General features: G+C 35.8%; 1 protein-coding gene across 3 annotated transcripts in view; it reads left to right on the plus strand.

The window, feature by feature from the left end:
* Window positions 1-20,673, plus strand: part of LOC136028859 (uncharacterized) — a 113,447-nt gene that overhangs the window by 50,213 nt on the left and 42,561 nt on the right. For all 3 annotated transcript variants that reach the window (XM_065706797.1, XM_065706798.1, XM_065706796.1), the window contains exon 2: window positions 5,214-5,380. In XM_065706797.1, coding sequence (XP_065562869.1) covers window positions 5,214-5,380 — 167 coding nt within the window. The remainder of the gene's footprint in view (window positions 1-5,213; window positions 5,381-20,673) is intronic.

Genomic DNA, 20,673 nt, shown 5'->3' on the forward strand with positions numbered 1-20,673 from the left:
TGATTCTTAATCAGCAACTGCAGTACGTCGGGTAAGGTTTATTTGAACATAAGTTTAAAATCCTCGTGCCCTTTTTATGAAACGAAGAGATTTTGCAACGCCATAACAGGGTGCCATTTTGAATAATTTTCCTAACAATCTTGACTTGAACAGGGTCGAAATGCTATTGCCAAAAATCAGGAGACCTATAATGAAGTTGAAATGCATTACAATTTCTAGGATGAGATAGTATATAATGCTATATGGCGGAGTACTAACCGGAACATAAGTGCAGTCTTTGTAAGTCATACAAGTTACGCAGACAATCTAAGGGCTGCAATCTATGAACTTTGCCTATTGTTTGCGTGCAGTATTGGTTCTTGGGAAGTATACGGACGTATTTCACGGGCAATTTTTCTGGTAGAGGGGTGGGAGAGCTACGTGGGAAGATCTTTCTATGGATGAGTTTTTCATGGGGAAACGGAATTTTCCATGGAGATTTAGCCGGATATCCCAGCATTATTTAAAGAACGATCAGATAAAATAAAATAAAACTAAGTTTTTTTCAACTTAAAATAAGAAGCAGCATTAAAATGTAATATAGACAAAAATTATTGTATATATGAGGGTTATCATCCTCTTCTAAATATCTCGTTCTTTACACTAAAGTTTGATTGTGTCTGTCCAGTTATGTAAGAGTAATTCTTGAACCACAAAGGCCGTTTAATAAGTATAATAAACTCTTTTAAAGTTCTAAAAAAACCCTAGCGTAAAGAGTGAGGTACTGAGGAGAGCGTGATTCCCCTCATCAACTACCACAAATCAGCATCAATAAATAAATGAAACCTAAAACGAACAGAAATTGCAACAAATGACTCGTTCAAACTGAAAACGAGCAGATTTAACATGACTATAACATGAAGTAATAATTTCTATCTGTTTTAAGTTTTAATTTTGCTCCTTACTTTTAATGGAAAACTAACTTGTTTTTTATTTATTTAAAAAATAAATCAATCCAACCGAGCATTCAGCAATTCAACCGAATAGATACGATAAATAAATCTAACGAAACATGATGGAATTTCATTTAGTATCGAAATATTGAGGAAATAAAAATCACAACTTTAGCGCAAGCAGTAAAGGAGTCAGTTTCCTCGTTTATTTAAATACTCTTACAACCAATTTATAAAGGACAAAAATTAAATTTTGTTTAAAATAAATTAAATAATTAAAATATTGAATATATACCATTATATATTATATTTTATAATATATATTATATTACATATTACATATTATATAATATATAACAAATAAAGCTAAATTTGTGTATAAATAAAGAGGGCTTCCGCCCCCTTAGTACTCCACTCTTTGAATTTTTTTTATTTTCTAAAACAACATTTTTCAAATGAAAGAGCTCATTCAACTATATTTGCTTATTCATTTCGAAAGTTTTTAAAAGCAATTAGTAAACGAGACATCTGTAATTACCAGCTCACTATATTTGTAGTTGTTGCAATATTCTGAAATGATTTCTTTATACATTCTTTGTCGCTGGCACTAAATGGTTTCGGTCTCTCTTTAGATTAATTAAAAAACTTTTTTTCCAAAAAATAGGTTCTTCAAAAAAAAAAGTAAAGAACTTCATTAAACAAAAATGAGCAAAAATAAAATTATATAATCTACTAAGCATAAAACTACTACAAATCAGCATCAATAAATAAATGAAACCCAAAACGAACAGAAATTGCAACAAATGACTCGTTCAAACTGAAAACAAACAGAATTAACATGAATAGGGCAAAAACCCTTATTTTCTCGAAAAGCCAGAATACAATTTGCAATATACTGAATTTTTTCTAGATGTTTTTTACTTTTTATAGCTTTAATGAATCAAATGTTAATTAAGATATTAAGAAATAAATATTAGCATATGTATGTTAAACTGACAATGAACATTCATTGGTATTTTTTCATTAAAGTGCAAATTATGTATTTTAATAGCAGTCAAAATATAGGTAGGGTTGCAATAGTTGTCACAGCGGTAGTATTAGTGCTCAACTTAATAGTGCTCAATTAAAAGTGCTCAAGTAGCCATTGTTATGACATTGTCGATATGTCTTTTTGATATCCTGCATATTCACATACCTCCTGAAATTTTCATCTTATTGCTCTTAGGCTTAGAAGTAGTTGGAACAGAAGTAGTAGTTGCAGTAATAGTTACAGCAGTAGTAGAACTAGTAACTGTATCAGTGGTAGTAATATTAGTAGCAGTTTGTACATATTGCCTTTTGATCAAATTATCTTACTCTTTAAGGATTCTCCGGGAGTTCCAACTTGATAAAGAAATCAATTCTTGAGATATGCTATTTTGACAATATAAATGCACATAATGTCTTCTATTAGTTCCGTTCCGCCATCAATTTTCTCTCAAATTTTTCCTTCAAGGACTTAGCTTTGATAGTACTAGTGGTTCTCCTGGTTCCAACTGCTGCAGTTTCGCGCAATATTCGCGCAATATATATGACAAACGACGCAAAACCATCCGTTTTGCTGCAATGTCAAATTATTAAAATAATTTATTAGTCTTATATAAGACCCTGCCTTGAATATACTTACTATGTCTGGCACCCAACGTTGACCAAAGACCATGTTCCAAAATTGGAAGCATTTTAAAAAAGAGCAATAAAAATTATACTGGGGACGTCCTATACTACATAAGATGAAGGTTTGGCTAGACTTGTACTCACTACATTGGAATTACGACGCCACATCCTTACCATGAACTTTCGGTCGTGACTTTCATCGACGGCTTCTTCCCCCTTCAAAGTAAATCCCCTAATTCTTCCTAATGCAAGACTTAATGCTCGTAGAGCTCCAAATGCTCAACTTGACCTGGTCCCCAAATGTTGACCATGAGGTACAAAAACTCTTTTGTTCCCTATTTCGTTTCGCTTTTTAATAATTGATTTAACTTTTTAGTTATGTTTATCCCCTAACATCTGTTGTATCATTAAATCTGTTCTGATGAGTTTATGCTAGCTTGTGTGCTATTTTAGCCAATTCATCGTATTCTATTCTATAAGAGGCTAAGAATAGATCTCACTAGTTCTCATTCATTTTTTACAGATTTATTAGGTCGTTGTCTTTGATATATTTCGCTAATGTATTTAATCGGTCTTGTAATTTTTGTAATCTTTTTATATGCATTGTATTCACTTTTGCTGCAAAGTGTGACTGTTTTTCCGACTTGAATTAGCTTAATGTTATTACATATCGCGCAAACATATCGTCCTATTCTAAGGTTAGCCGACAACTCTTTGTAATTTCTACTGCAGCATTAGGCTCCCTCGGTTTCATTTTGCCATAGCTAGCACCTTCAATATCCAATAGAGTAAAAGCACCCATTACTAAATAATAGTATCCTTTATGCTGACACACTGAACTCTTTTTAAATACTGATACTGAAGCAAATTCAGACAAGATCGCGTCACCCTCACCTGTAAATATTCGACCAAGACCAGTTTTTTACAACCGGGAAGTCCCCGCTTTACTAACGGACTCCGACACTCTCTATGACGTAACAACCAAAAATATCTTGATTTCGCGGGCTCCACTGAAGGTTACCCTCACACCCATAGGTTTTTTATGTGTGACAACCATATAAAAACATTCCCTATGACGTAAAATGAACCTGCTGGCTGTCATGAACCGACGGGATATGGGCTCAAATGGAATCCAGGGATGGGGCACTTTGGAATTCAGGGATAGGACACTTGTGGAAATTATCTTGAGGATACTGCTATCATAGTTGGATTGGTTGCTTTTAGCATGAGACTGTAGTGAAGGAATGGCACCATTTATGCATCCTAAAATTTAGTAGTCCTATCAATGTTAAAGAAATCAGAACTTACCCAGTGCTCTTTCCTTAGTTGTGATGAACCATGATAGGTAGATTTTTTTTTGTACCGATCAGTAATCCTTGATGTCATTGTTTCGTACGAAATTCGTTCCTGCGGTGAACTGTTTTGATAATTTTTAATGACAGCCAGACAGACATTAAGACATTAAAATGACAGACATGACAGACATTAAAATGACATTTTTAATGCCATTTTTAATTGCAACAGTCTCTAGAGATGTATTTTGAAAAAAGAAAGAAATTGAATAATTACTGTGTATGAAAGCTAGTTTGTTTTACACAGACACTGCTATAAAAGCGATCGAAGTCTTGATTTGGTTTAAAAATTAGCTAGGTTCTCCCTTGGTGCGTAATTAAGAACATTCCTGACTCCACAAGAAATGTAAAAATGAGCCAACCCGAAGCTGTATTTAGTCCTCTTGCTGACAAAATTTTAGCAAAAAAGTAGGTATGTTACACATTATTTTAAGATAAATATTTTAGTCCGTAGATCAGACAAGAAAACAAGCTCGTGACCTATGCAACATCTGCCCGTCCCTCTTACAATTAGCTTTAATGGAAATGTTGGCACGTGCCACGTTGTTTGAGTCAGAATCCTAAAAAAAAAATTTGTTACGCTTTCATGGACAAAAATTTCTTAGGTTCAGTGGTGAGGCTCATGGTCCTTCTCAATGCTTCGCGAGTCCTCCTTTTCTCTCTTTCTTACTCATTCTTTATTTTTCTGGGAAGAAAATATAACATCGCATTTTACCTATTATGTTGAAAACATCGAGTATCATCACTATTGTCTAAAAAAAAATTTTTGGCTATGTGGGTTTCTTTGTTGAGAAAAGCCAACTTTTTAATTATTTTGGCAACAAAAGTCTACACTTTATCTTAGGAATATCCTGAGATTGAAATGAAACTAAAAGATCAACATTAATACTTAAAACGAATATAGATTATTCTGCCTATGGGAGGAGGGGCTACTCCCTTCTGAACTCCCCTTCTTTACAATAAATTTTACTTTTGTCCCAATTTTTTTCAAGAATAACTGTTCAAACACAAGGCCACTGAACCAGAACGAGCAGTATTTTTAGGTAATATATTTAAACCGAATAGAAACTCGGTCGCCATAAATCCGAAATTTCAATTGGTAGCTTGTCCTACCTCTTTGGGGCGAAATTGCAGTTTCATGCCGTAAAATGGCAGAAAACGCCACTTTGCTGTGGCAGAATCTTTTTTCCAACTCAAAAAAACCACCACAACATCCAAGACATTATCTATCTATCTAATACCACCTATCTATCTAAAACATTTTTTTTTCTTACAGATGATAATAGATTTGAATAGTCAAGTGGCCTTTTATCGATTTCTTCTTTTAAATGTTGGTCAAACAAGGGATTGTCCAGAAATGAGAGAGAAAATTCGTAAAGTGCGAAGACAATGTGTTGAAGTATGTAGGAACACATCGCAGCTGCTTATGCCACAAATTCGAAGGTAGGTAATAAACTTCTATTGTACTGGATTTACAACACATTTGATGACTACCTTCCAGAAATACTATAGCTTTTGACAGTAGAAGAACCTAGAGTAGATGTGGGCAACACGACAACACATCGCATCTGCTTGTGCCACAAATCCAAATGTAGGTCATAAACTTCTACTTTACTGAATTTACAACACATTTGATGACTACCTTCCAGAAATATTATAGATTTTGACAGATGAAGAACCTAGTTTAGGTTAATTCTTCCTAATACCGATGTAAGTTTTCAAGACTTGCTACTTCCCTAACCACTTACACTTTAGAAGATCATGTTTTGTCTTCTATTACTAAAAATGTTTGCCTTGAGTCTGCTACCTTTTAATCAGATGCTAATTTCAGATTTTAATTTTCTGTAAAGCTGCTACTACTATTACTGCTATTGCTGCTACTGTTACTACTACTGCTACAATTAATAGTACCGCTACTACTACTGCAACTACGACTACGACTGCAAATACTTGGGACTTCGGCTATTTGTGACAGTGGCTATGACTTTCAATTAGAACTTCTTGCAATTGCAACTAGGACTAATTGCGACAATGACTGTGACTGCTTGGTACTGTAACTATCTGCAAATTTCATTATTTGCGACCTTGAATACTTCCGAATGCAGCTACCTTCAACTGCAACTATGGTTAATTTCGTCCACGCTTACTTGCGAGTGTGACTGCAAATACCTGTAGCTGCGACAACTTCTGGTGGCGATTGCGATTCCTTGGAACTGTGACAACTTACAGCTGCAACTAGCAACTAAGACTACTTCGGACTGCTACTGTGACAGCTTACATATGCGACTGCAACTACTTATGACTGCAACTACACACGACCGTAACTAGTTGCGACTACCACTGCAGCTGTTTTTGATCGCGGCTGACACTACATGTGACTGCAACTCCTTGAGACTGACATGACTTCCGATTCCGGCTGTGATTATTCCATCTGTGACTATGACTACTTGAGACTAAGACTACTTGCTACTTCGACTTGGACTATTTTCGAAATTATATTCGACTTCTGACTGCAACTGCAACCAATTATGGCTTTGACTACGTGTGCCCAATTGCGAATGCTTCTGTGACTGTAGTAGTAGTAGTAGCATAAGTAGTAGTAGTAGTGATAGTAGTTGGAGCAGTAGTGGTAGTTGTAGTAGTAGTAATAGTAAGAGTGGTAGTAGTATAAGCCATAGTAATCATAATGGTAGCAGTATTGATAGTAGTATCAGTAGTAGTAATAGTATCGGTGGTGCTAGTGGCAGTAGTAGCAGTAGAAGTCATAGCAGTAATAATAGTAACAGAGTAGTAGTTGCAGTCACAAGTAGACGCAGTCACCAAAGAAGTGACACTACCTGTGAATGTGACTATTGTGACTGACATGACTAACGATTGCAGCTATGATAATTTCAGTCTTTGACTCTGACTACTTGCGACTAGGACTACTTTCTACTGCGACTGGGACTATTTTTGACTGTGACGACAGTAATAGTAGTAGTCGTAGTAGTAGTAATAGTATTATCAATAGTAGTAGTAATAGTAATTGTAGTAGCTGTAGTAGTATTACTATTAGCAGTATCGGTAGTGGTAGTAGTAGCAGCAGCAGTAGTAGCTGTAGTAGTAGTCGTAGTAGTAGTAGCAGTAGCAGCAGTAATATTATTAGTAGCAGTAGTAGTATTTTTAGCAGTAGTAGTAGTAATAGGATTAGTAGTAGTAGCAGTAGTAATAGCAGTAGTAGTAGTAGTAGTAGTATTAGTAGCAATAGCACTATTAGTAGTAGCAGTAGTAGTAGTAGCAGTAGCAGTAGTGGTAGTAGTAGTAGTAATAGTGAGCAATAGTAGTAAGTAGTCACAGCCGCAGTACTACTACTACTACGCTTAGCACTACTGCTAGTAGTATTAGTAGAAGTAGTAGTAGTAGTAATAGCAGTAGTAACTGTAGTTGTATTAGTAGTAGCAGTAGTATTAGTAGCAGCAGTAGGAATAGTTGTAATAGTAGTAGTAGCAGTAGCAATATCAGTAATAGTAGCAGTAGTAGTAGTAGTAGCAGCAGTAGTAGTAGCCGTAGTAGTAGTAGTAATAGTAGTAGCAGCAGTAGTAGTAGGAGTAGTAGTAGTAGTCGCGGTAGTAGTAACAGTAGTACTACTAGTGGTAGTAGTAGTAGAAGGAGTAGTAATAGTAGTAGAAGTAGTAGTAGTAGTCGTAGCAGCAGTATCAGTAGTAGTAGTAGTGTTTGTAGTAGTAGTAATAAGTAGTGTTAAGGCTTTGGAACCCGGGTGAATATCACTAGCATAAGCGGTCAGTATCCCTGTAACAGGGACAACGACTATATACTTTAATTTATCGCTACGACTATATAGTTTTCATACTTAAATGAGCATTAAGTCTGCTTGTGCTACTTAAAGACGAATGGAGCGAACTTGAAAAACGTGTTCTAATGACATGATTTTTTTGTATAAAGGTCAATCTGTCTGAAAGAATATTATTTAAATTCATCCTGCGATTGAATTATAATGGAATAGGGAACTCAAGTTAAGGCTATACAGGTAAGTAATTTTGAATTCATAATGTATTAGAATTAAAATCCTTTACCTTTTAATTTATCCTTTAAGGAAATTCAATTTTTTTATTACAAAAAAAAAAACAATCTGATAGTTGACGGTTGACCAAAATAGAACTAACGGAAGTTCACGCTGACCTATCAAACAGTTCGTGGTAACGAACTGTAGTAAGGAGCGACCCGGCTCAATAGTAACCAAAACTCTAAAAAACGGAATTTTGTTAGCAATAGCTACATCAAAAGAATCGCATTTTAATGCTGATTTTAAATATATAAGTTTAATCAAGTTTAGTCTTACCCATCAAAAGTTACAAGCCTGAGAAAATTTAATTTATTCGAGAAAATAGGGGAAAACACCCCCTAAAAGTCATAGAAGTCAGATTTAGCGTATCAGAGAACCATACTGTACAATTTTCAAGCTCCTATCTACAAAAATGTTGAATTTTGTATTTTTGCCAGCAGGCAGATCACGGATGCGTGTTTATTTATTGTTTTTTTCCAGTGGTGATCGTATCGACCCAGTGGTCCTAAAATGTTGCAAGAGGGCTCATTCTAACGGAAATAAAAAGTTCTAGTGCCCTTTTCAAGTGACCAAAAAAATTGAAGGGCACCTAGGTCCCCTCCCACGCTAATAATTTTCCCAAAGTCATCGGATCAAAATTCTGAGAAAGCCTTTTTATTCAGCATAGTCGAAGAACCTTATAACTATGTCTTTGAGGACGACTTACTCCCCCACAGTCCCCGTGGGAGGGGCTACAAGTTACAAACTTTGACCTGTGCTTACATATAGTAATGGTTATTGGGAAGTGTACAGACGTTTTCAGAGGGATTTTTTGGTTGGGAGGGAGCAGTTGAGAAGAGGGGGATATGTTGGGGTAAATTTCCATGGAGTAATTTATCATGGGGGAAGAAAATTTCCATGAAGGGAGCGCAGGATTTTCTAGCATTATTAAAAAAAAAAAAAAAAATATATATGAAAAAGTTTTTTCATCTGAAAGTAAGGAGCAGAATTAAAACAAACAAAAATTACTACGCATATGAGAGGATTCGTCCCCTCCTCAATACCTCACTCTTTACGCTAAAGTATTTTTAGTAATTTCAACTATTTATTCTACGGCCTTTGAGATTCACGGGTCATTCTTAAGGAATTGGGACAAAACTTAAGCTTTGTTGTAAAGAGTGAGGTACTGCTGAGGGGGTAAACCCCCTCATATACGTAATAAAAACATACGAATACAAAAGTTCGTTACGTAAGCTAATTCGTAAGTTACGTATATCTTTTACTAATAAAAACGTTTGTAAAAAATTAAATGTTCTAGTTGCCTTTTTAAGTAACCAGAAAACTGGGGAGGGGGACTAGGCCTCCTCCACTGCTCCTTTTTCCCAAAATCATTTGATCAAAACTATGAGAAAGCCAGTTAGCCAAAAAAATAAATATGCTAATTTCGTTTTAACTATTCATCTGCGGAGAGCAAAATCAAAACATGCATTAATTCAAAAACGTTCAGAAATTAACTAAGAAAAACAATTTTTTTAAATGAAAGTAAGGAGCGACATTAAAACTTAAAACGAACAGAAAACACTTCGTATATGAAAGGGTCCTTCCTCAACACCCCGCTCTTTACGCTAAAGTTTGACACCTTCTCTCAACTAGACTTTTTAAAACAGTAAAAAACTTTAGCGTAAAGAGCGGGGCGTTCAGGAGGGACCAGCCCCTTTCATATACGAAGTAATTTCTTTTCGTTTTAAGTTTTAATGTCGCTTCTTACTTTTAGTTAAAAAAAAACTTGTTTTTTTTATTTAATCTATTATTAAAACAACCTTTCAGTGGGATTAAAATCTCGAATTTTGGACAGGGGGTAGACGTTTTTTCTAAAAAGATACTGTGATTTCGACAAAATTTTACAGTTACAATTTTAAAGTTACTTTTAAAAGAAACCTTGATTGGAAGTCTTTTCAAGAGAGGATATTAAGTCGTTGAAAACGCCCCGGCCTGTCCCATGACAACAGTCCCATGAGTGCGCCGTGACGCTCATTTTCCTTGCCTCCAGGGAACTTGTTGGTAAACCAACATTTAATTAACTTTTGGTTTTTGGAGGGTGAATTGAGTCACTTGCCTGACACTCTGGGTAGTTGGGGGCTCCTCCCCCCGATTGGGGGGTGGGGGGTGCTTTGGACACTTGCTTGTTTGTCACTCCAGACGTCTTAATGGTCATATGTCGATTCCGAAATATGGACCATCCTGCTTGATTTGTACCTGCTTGATTTGTCCAATAAGAGAGTCATACTTACTCTTGTTTTTACCCGTGTGATTTAACCAAGCAATTTTAAAATTATAGGTCTCACCACTCGCCGGTGAGTCCAGAGGACTTCTTGGTCATGCGTCAATCCTATAACACGTTATTCCACATAAGACTACAGGCGGCCACACCTGTTAAGCTTAGGTCACAGTTTTGCCAGTGAGTCCAAGAAAATCCAATCCCCAATTTTGCAAACAAGTGCAATCTTCATATCGACTTACCCTCTAGTAATAACGAAGATCCAGAGCAGAATAATAAATTTTTAGAAGAATGCTTTGGAGAGGCGGGAGTGACTCCCCTCAAATATTTCAATGAACACTACCCAAGATCACCCAAAGGCCTTTAACCAAAAAGTGTATCAGTTTTCAGGTGCTTTGGCTGACCACCGGAGTTCAAATCCACTCGAAGGTATGCTGAGTGAGTTCGGTGACTTCACTCCACGCTCCAACCCTCTAATACATACTGATTCTGAATTAGGATAGAGTAGTAGTGGTTGTGTGATATTGGTAGCCCTTGCAATGTCCACTGCACTGTCAGACTTTTATTTATCAAACTCTTCCTTGCGATGAATATATGTTTATATTGCCGCATTTGGGGAATCATTTAATACATTGATAGCGGGGATATTATTATGGATCCAATAGACATAGTAGAGTCCTATATAGGAGACACTTGAGCCCTTCTTGGACGACAGATTCGGGATTGGAGTAATAGGGATAGCATAAAAACATCCATTGCATTAAATTGTTTTTAATGAAAAGTCGGGTGATGTGTATTCGCACTATGAGAAAACTGAAAAGCCAACACTTCGTATGCACTTACAGAGATTTGAGGGTGTATTTTTGGACAGGGCAGACGGTATTGTGACAAAAATAGATTACTAGAATGAGAGGAGAAGTTGGGCAGTGGTTATATTTATTGAAAATTCAGAGTTCAACATATGTAAAGTAAAAAAAAAAATTAAGAGGTGATGGGACGGGAAGTGGTCTGTAGTTTTAAAATATAATTCAGATTTAGATGATGTAACGGTGTACAATGAATTCGTTTCATATGAAAAAAACAAATGGTGCAAGTGAAACAAATTTGAACAAATTGGCAGCTAATGGGGATAGGGCAATGTTTCCTAAAGCATATTTTAATTGTTTAAATAGGTGATATCCAGTAGCACTTAAGGGAATGCTAAATAATACTAGTAGTAGTAGTAGCAGGTGTATCAGAGGATGATTTTGATTGGATTGACCGGCTTAGTCCAAATACTTGTAAATTTAGGGGATTGCTCAGGAGAGGTAATTGTAAATCCCCCAAATCAATAATGGACAGAGTGGTAGTGATGTGGTAGAGGAAACCTTTGCTACGCCCACTCTATTGCCAGAATTTCGTTTGTCAAACTCTGAATTGTCAAATATATATGTTCTTAAGGCCGCACCTGGGGATCCATTTAATACACTGATAGCAGAGGATACTATCACAGATTCAATTGACATAATACAATCCTAGATAGGCAAGATTTGAGCCCTTTTTGAACGACAGATTCAGAAATAAGGAGGGAGAAGCAGCATGAAACTACTCATTGGACAAAAATTGTTTTATTTAAATGAACAGTCGGATGATTTATATTTGCACTATGTGTAAACTGAAACGCTAACCCTTCACCCCCAGTTGGAAGCTTTGAAGATGTATTCATATAGTGGGTAGAAAGTATTGTCACAAAACTGGATAATTATAATGAAAATGAGATCGGAACAGTGGTTTTATTTATTAAAAATTTAAATGTAAATATTTCTAAATTTAAAAAATATTTTATTTTAAGAGTCAGGAATGGGAAAAGAGCTATTGTTTTAAAACACAATTCAGATTTAGAGGAAATTAAAGGTGTACATGAATTCATTTCGGTACAGGGCTTCAGTGTTTCAAGAATAAATTTTTTTTATAGCAGCCAAAAAACCCTTGTGAAAGGGTGCTAGTGAGACAAAATCGGAAAAATTGCCAGCTAATGGGGATAGCGAGAGGTCAGAGTATCTTAAAGTAGATTTCAATTGTTTAAATGGTCAATATCCAATAACACCTAAGGGGATAGATATTTTTGAACTGGCTAATGAACATTTAAGGATTGCTGCTGTAACTTTCTTATAATATGAAGCCTAATTTTAGGAGGGTGAGTGCTGTAATAAAAAGGCGGTGATATATCCAGTGAGGGCTCCGTCCATTCAATGAGTGAAACACTGGGTATGGCTTCTTAGGACGCCTGCTACAGAACCTGATTCAGTTGGAAAATCTAACCCATTTACAGATATATTCAGGTTCTGAGGGAGGAGAAAATCGTGTTTGAATATGCTACTTTTGTCCAACGTGTCTTTCTAGATTTCGTGGTTAATTAAAGCTAAAGAATCAAAAGAGAAACTGTAAGCATCACGGGTACCAACTCATTGCAAACCGCTTCCACTAGCCGGTTGTGGAAACTTTAGCGGTTACAAAGCAGTGTTGTGTTTCAAGAACTTTCAAAATTCACTCCAACAGAGTGACAAGGTCAACTTGGACTGCAAAGCCAAGGTCAAAGATGTGTATGATGCATTAAATTTAAATCGTGTCAAATAACAGGAAGGCACTGCGATCTCCTACGGCCAAGCTCAAAGAGACTCATATAATACTATGCAATTAGTACAGGTAGTTGAGACATTGGGTGGGTAAGACTGTATATACGCAACCATGACTGCACTTAATAAAACAGGAAATAAGGCAATTTCACAGTTGCGCAACGTAAATTATTCAATGATTCTATTACCAGAGGACAGCATGGTCGTTAAAAATAAAGATTTGTGTTGAATTTATGTGAAGAAATTTGTTCAGGGTAAAGGGGGTATTTCCGTCCATGGTCCTGACCATTTAAGCAATCTAACTTCATCGGGAGGGATTAACCTTCTGAGGGTGGCCCTTCAATCATGTAATTTAAACGTTAGACCACAATGTTTTCTACCTGTTTGTATGCACAATTCCATTTATGATTTGAGACTTATTTTACCAGCGTTGGTACGCTGGTAAAAGTTGGTGAAAAGTTTTAGATGACGCATGGGTAGATGGTTTTTTCTTTATAATATAATTCCCAAACCATTTGAGAAGCTACTAATCTTAGAATACTGATGGAAAACTGAATAAAATCTGTTTTAGATTCCTTTAGATTTTTTCCCAAATCCCATAGTCAATTGAACAAAGTACAGAAAAGTATCACTTTTATTAGTTTTCCCGTCCTTAAACAGCACATTTCAGATGACAAAATGTATGCTTTGTTAACGTGTAAGGGCATATAAGCATATGGATACTACGACTCCAACTCGAAGCTACTTGAGGGAAAATTGACCCACATGGAAGAGTTTTATGATTCATTTCACAATAATCAATGCACCACTGCCGACTATGAGTTTTCTAAAAGAAGTCTGAGCAAAGCGAGGGTGTAAGGATGGGAGGGAGGGGGAATTACTGTAAAATGTTCTTGGCAAGTAATGTATTGACGTTACTGGATATTGTCTCTAAAAACTCGGATAAATTCTATCTGGAATTTGAGTTAGATTTTGGTTATTATTTTTAAACTCCTCATTTGGTGATAGAGTTAGTTTCAGAAATCAGCAATAAAAAAATAGGTTTGATCACCGACGTGGATCAGCATCTATTTGTAGAGGGATCAAAGGAGAAGGGGAAATGTTTTCCATAGGGATTGTATCTCGGAAACTGATCCAACTTGACAACGCTACGGTGAAAAGTCGGATGGAGTATTTCTGAATATGAATTCTCCTTATCCAGCAGCAATGTCTCACTGCTCTTTCCCGTAAGTTCTGCAACGCCCGCTGTGTTGCCATAATTTTATTTATCAAACTCTGCATTGCAAAATATCCATGTTTATGGGGCCGCATTTTGGGATCCGTTTAATACACTAATAGCGGGGGATATTATCACAGATTCAGTTGACATAATATACTCCTAGGTAGGAAAAATTCCGGGCCTTCTTGAATGACATATTCGGAAATGGGGAGGGAGAGGCAGCATAAAAGCATCCATCGCACAAAAAGTATTTTATTCAAATGAACAGTCGGGTCATGTATATTTGCACTATGCGCAAACTGAAATGCCTACCCTTCACCCCAACTTGGGAAAATTTTGAGGATGTATTTATGTAGTGGGTAGAAAGTATTGTCACAAAACTGGACAGCTATAATGAGAGGGGGAGTGGGTCAGTGGTTTTATTTATTGAAAATTTTAATGTAAATATTTGTACATTTAAAAATGATTTTATTTTAAGAGGTGGGCATGGGGAGAGAGCTATAGTTTTAAAGTATAACTTAGATTTTGAGAGAATAAAAGGCGTGCAATGAATTTGTTTTGGTACAGGGCTTCAGTATTTCAAGAATGCATTTCTTTCAGCAGCCAAAAAACCCCTGTGAAGGGAAGCTAGTAAGACAAATTTGGACAAATTGGGAGCTAATTGGTGTGGGGAGGGGTCGGAGTTTCCTAAAGTAGATTTCAATTTTTTAAATGTTCAATATCCAGTAACACCTATCGGAATAGATATTTTTGAGTGGGCTAATGAACATTGAAAGATTGGTGTACCTGTTTCAGAGGGAGGAGAAATTCATGATGGAATAATCTACTATTTTCCACATGTCTTTCTAAATTTTTTAGTGATCCGACAGAAAAACACACTGGTGAAAAGTTTGATTCAGTTTTTCTGGACATGAATTCTCTTTATCCATTAGCAATGTATTACCGTGTGATAGCTACAAATGGTTTGACAATGCTTTTGCTCCAAATTTCCCCAACATTGTCACTGTTGAAGACAATAGACCAAAAGGATGTTTTTTTTTTAAATTGATAGTGAAATACCGTTGGAATTTCATGACCTGGAAATGGATTTTGATTTTCATGCATTAACAGACCATTGACTAAAGACTCTTTGAGTCCATATAATTTGTCTTTGGTAGAGGATGGGGTTAAGCACTGGACAGCTTCAAATCGAAAACTTATTTTCAACCTTGATCCGAAACAGAATTTTGTTTTTCACGATCCTCTTTTTCGATATTTGGTAGCCAACAGTTTCAGGTTCATAAAAATACATAGAACCCTCCAATTTGATCCAGCGTCATACATGAAAACGTTTATTGACCCTGTCGTCAGTAAAGTTAAGAGGCAAAAACGAAGGTTTAAAAAATAATCTATATGCTTATTTTAAATTCAGCCTTCGGTAAAGTTTGCGAGAGTGTCTGCAATAGGATTCGATATGATGTAGTAACCAGCCCAAAAGAATTTGCTCGAATCATAAAAGATTCGAACTTACTATCATTCACTATGATAGACTCCAATGTGGTTCTATTACATAGGGAAAAACAGGAATGTCATTTTAAATAAAAACGTTGCTGCTGGTGGCTCAATTACAGATTACAATTACAACTACAACATTGTAATTGCAACAATATCAATTATGGACTACAGATTACAACAACTACAATGTTCCCTTAATTTTCAGTTAAAAAAACTTGTTTTTTAAATTTTATTTCTGATTGTTTCTAAAATAATGCTTTGAAATCCGATAACCCCCTCATGGAAGATTTTCCTCTGCCATGAAAAATTCTTCCATGGAAAGATCATCCCAAGTAACCTTCTCCCCGCGATCTCCACGAGAAAAATCGCCCATGAAAACTTCTTCATACCTCCTAATAATCAATACTATATATAAACAATGGGAGTAGTGGCGGGATAATACATCCTGAGGTAAGACTCCGAGGCTCCAAACATATGGAAAATACTCCCAGACAAGCCTCATTAGCATAACCAAATTAGCTCAGAGTATGCATAACCTGTTTTCCCAGCAACCACATCTGGTCATTGGACCTTCTCTAGCAACCAGAATGACTATACTATAGAAGGCACATTTCTTTTGTATTCTTCCATGAGAATTTCAGTTGCATATAACCTTGAGACCTTGTGACCAACCTAAGCACCCAGATCTAATATAAGGCTGGATTTTTAATATATTTCATATTAGTATGAAAGTAGAATTCAAAGAGAGAAAAGTTTGAATATACTCTTTATCATCACGTTTTTATTTGAAAGTTTTTTTACTTATTAGCAAAAATGAGTGGTTTGTTTACACTTTTAGAAGTTGATAGTGGAGCTGGCACCAGCTGCAAAGATACAAAGGCAAGAGTACCAAACATAGCAGTAGAAATTACAAGAGGATTTCGATTAACCCTTTAATGGGATAAGCTGTATGCAAGATATGTAATGTCATTAAAAATTTTTAAATCAAACAGTTCGTGGTAACGAACTGTAGTAAGGAGCGACCCGGCTCAATAGTAAACGAAACTCTAAAAAACATCAAAAAATATACATCAAAAGAATCGGATTTTTATGCTGATTTTAAATATATAAGTTTCATCAATTTTAGTCTTTATCATCAAAAGTTACGAGCCTGAGAAAATTTGCTTTGTTTTGGAAAATAGGGGGAAACACCCCGTAAAAGTCATATAATTTTAACGAAAATCAAGCCATGGCATTCGGCGTATCAGAGAACCCTATAGCAAAAATTTCAAGCTCCTATCTACAATAATGTGGAATTTCGCATTTTTTGCCAGAAGACAAATCACGGGTGCTTGTTTATTTGTTTGTTTGTTTTTTTCCCAATGGGTCATTGTATCGACCAATTGATCCTAGAATGTCGCAAGAGGGCTCATTCTAACGGAAATAAAAAGTTCTAGTGCCCTTTTTAAGTGACCAAAAAAATTGGATGGCACTTAGGCCCCCTCCCTTGCTCATATTTTCTCCAAAGTCAACGGATCAAAATTTTGAGATAGCCATTTTGTTCCACGTAGTCGAAAACCATAATAACTATGTCTTTGGGAATGACTTACTCCCCCACAGTCCCTGGGGGAGTGGCTGCAAGTTACAAACTTTGACCAGTGTTTACATATAATAATCGTTATTGGGAAGTGTAGAGATGTTTTCAGGGGGATTTTTTTGGTTTTGGGGGTGGGGCTGATGGGAGGAGGCTATGTGGGTAAATCTTTCCTTGGAGAAATATGTTATGGGGAAAGAGAAATTCAATGAAAAGGGCGCAGGATTTTCTAAAACTACTATAAAAAAAAAACAATGAAAAAATAAACCTGAAAAAGTTTTTTCAATTAAGGAGAAAGTAAGGAGTAGCATTGAAGCTTAAAACGAACAGAGATTATTACGCATATGAGGGGCTCTAAATATACTCTAGCATAAATAGCGAGGTATTTAGGAGGAGATAAATACCTCGCTTTTTATGCTAAAGTATTTTTGGTAATTTCAAGTATTACCTCTACGGCCTTTCGATTCAGGGGTCATCAAACAGTTCGTGGTAACGAACTGTAGTAAGGAGCGACCCGGCTCAATAGTAACCAAAACTCTAAAAAATGGAATTTTGATACCAATAGCTACATCAAAAGAAACGCATTTTAATGCTGGTTTTAAATATATAAGTTTCATCAAGTTTAGTCTTACCCATCAAAAGTTACGAGCCTGAGAAAATTTGCGTTATTTTAGAAAATAGGGGGAAACGCCCCCTAAAAGTCATAGAATCTTAACGAAAATCACACCATCAGATTCACCGTATCAGAGAACCCTACTGTAGAAGTTTCGAGCTCCTATCTACAAAAATGTGGAATTTTGCATTTTTTGCCAGAAGGCAGATCACGGATGTGTGTTTATTTGTTTTTTTGTTTTTTTGTTTTTTTTTTTTTTTTTATTTCCCAAGGGTGATCGTATCGACCCAGTTGTCCTAGAATGTTGCAAGAGGGCTCATTCTAACGGAAATGAAAAGTTCTAGTGCCCTTTTTAAGTGACCAAAAACATTGGAGGGCACCTAGGCCCCCTCCCACGCTAATTATTTTCCCAAAGTCAACGGATCAAAATTCTGAGATAGCCATTTTATTCAACGTAGTCGAAAAACCTTATAACTATGTCTTTGGGGACGACTTACTCCCCCACAGTCCCCGTGGGAGGGGCAACAAGTTACAAACTTTGACCTGTGCTTACATATAGTAATGGTTATTGGGAAGTATACAGGCGTTTTCAGGAGGATTTTTTTGGTTTGGGGGAGGGGTTGAGAAGAGGGGGATATGCTGGGGGAACTTTCCTTCGAGAATTTGTAATGGGAGAAGAAAATTTCCATGAAGGGAGAGCAGGATTTACTAGCATTATTTAAAAAAAAACAATAAAAAAATAAAAGTGAAAAAGCTTTTTCAGCTGAAAGTAAGGAAAAGCATTAAAACTTAAAACGAACAGAAATTATTACCCATATGAGGGGCTCACCTCCTCCTAATACCTCGCTCTTTACGCTAAAGTATTTTCAGTAATTTCAACTACTTATTCTACGGCTTTTGTGATTCAGGGGGTCATTCTTAATGAATCGGGATAAAATTAAAGCTTTAGTGTAAAGAGCGAGGTACTGACGATGGGGCGAATCCCCTCATATATGTAATAAAAACATGAGAATACAAAAGTTCTTTACGTAAGCTAATTTATAAATTACGTAAATCTTTTACCAATAAAAAGATTCGTAAAAAATTTAAAGTTCTAGTTGCCTTTTTAATTAACCAAAAAATCGGGGGGCAACTAGGCTTCGTCCCTCGCTCTTTTTTTCTCAAAATCATTCGATCAAAATTATGAGAAAGCCATTGAGCCAAAAAAAAAAAAAAATATGCAAATTTCGTTTTGATTATTCCTCTGCGGAGAGCCAAAATCAAAACATGCATTGATTCAAAAACGTTCAGAAATTAAATAAAAAAAACAAGTTTTTTTAACTGAAAGTAAGGAGCGACATTAAAACTTAAAACGCACAGAAATTACTTCGTATATGAAAGAGGCTGCTTCCTCATCAACGCCCCGCTCTTTACGCTAAAGTTTTTTACTGTTTTAAAAAGAAGAATTGAGAGAAAGAGTCAAACTTTAGCGTAAAGAGCGGGGCGTTGATGAGGAAGCAGCCTCTTTCATATACGAAGTAATTTCTGTGCGTTTTAAGTTTTAATGTCGCTCCTTACTTTCAGTTAAAAAAACTTGTTTTTTTTATTTAATTCTTAAAGAATTGAGACAAAACTTACGATTTAGTGTAAAGAGCGAGGCATTAACGAGGGTACAAACCCCCTTATATACATAATGAAAAATATAAGAATATATAAGTTTGTTACGTAAGTTAATTCTTAAGTTACGTATATTTTTTACTAATAGAAACTTTAGTTAAAAATTAAAAGTTATAGTTGCCTTTTCATGTAACCGATAAATTGGAGTGCAACTAGGCCTCCTTCCCCACCCCTTATTTCTCAAAATCGTCTGATCAAAACTAAGAGAAAGCCATTTAGCCAAAGAAGGAATTAATATGCAAATTTCATTTTAATAATCCTTTAATCTGATTCAATACAAAAAATTCAATAAGATTGGACAAGTCCTATGGTGGAGAGCCAAAATCAAACATGCATTAATTCAAAAAGTTCAGAAATTAAATGAAAAAAACTAGTTTTTTTAACTGTAAGTAAAGAGCGACATTAAAACTTAAAACGAACAGAAATGACTCGTTATATGAAATGGGTCGTCCCCTCTTCAACGCCTCGCTCTTTACGCTAAAGCTTTTAATTGTTTTAAAAAGTAGAATTGTGGCAAAGAGTCAAACTTTAGCGTAAAGAGCGAGACGTTGAAGAGGGGACAACCCATTTCATATACGGAGTAATTTCTGTTCGTTTTAAGTTTTAATGTCGCTCCTTACTTAAAGTTAATAAGACTATTTTTTTTTCATTTAATTGGAGGATAAGTTGTGTTAGGGAGCAAAACTCAAGAAGCGCTTGTTGTCACTCTTTTACAATGTCTGTAATCTCTAATGACCGAGGGATGGGGAAGTGCAAGTGTATTATGGAGACACTGATTCACTCCTGTTAATATTAAAAATTTATCAAATATTTTGGGAAGTGGTGAACATTTTAGCTCTCAAATTGACTTTACCAGCTGGGATGAGTCCAATTATTCTGAACTAGTGAAGCACCAAGCCTCCAATCAACTGTTACTTCTAATATCTGAGACGGGAGCAACTTGATATGCCAATCGGGACTTGCAGATCTGAAGGTGTACTGTGCACAAACTCGAACTGAGGATATCAAACAAATCAGCAAGGGGATGACTCCATACTCTGTTATATATAGTTTTGATTAGGGTGTTTATAGAAACTCTGTGGAAATTAGTTTAATTTCAAGAGCAAAAGTTCTTCAAAATTCAAAAACTGCACAGTTAGAGTAGAAAAACGCCTTGTCAGCCATATCAGACAAAGCTTATGTACGTGAGGGTGGTGTGAGGATACTACCCCATGGGCACTATCACATTTCAGATCTAGATGTATTT

This window comes from Artemia franciscana, chromosome 7, assembly GCF_032884065.1.
Source record: "Artemia franciscana chromosome 7, ASM3288406v1, whole genome shotgun sequence".
Lineage (NCBI taxonomy): Eukaryota > Metazoa > Arthropoda > Branchiopoda > Anostraca > Artemiidae > Artemia > Artemia franciscana.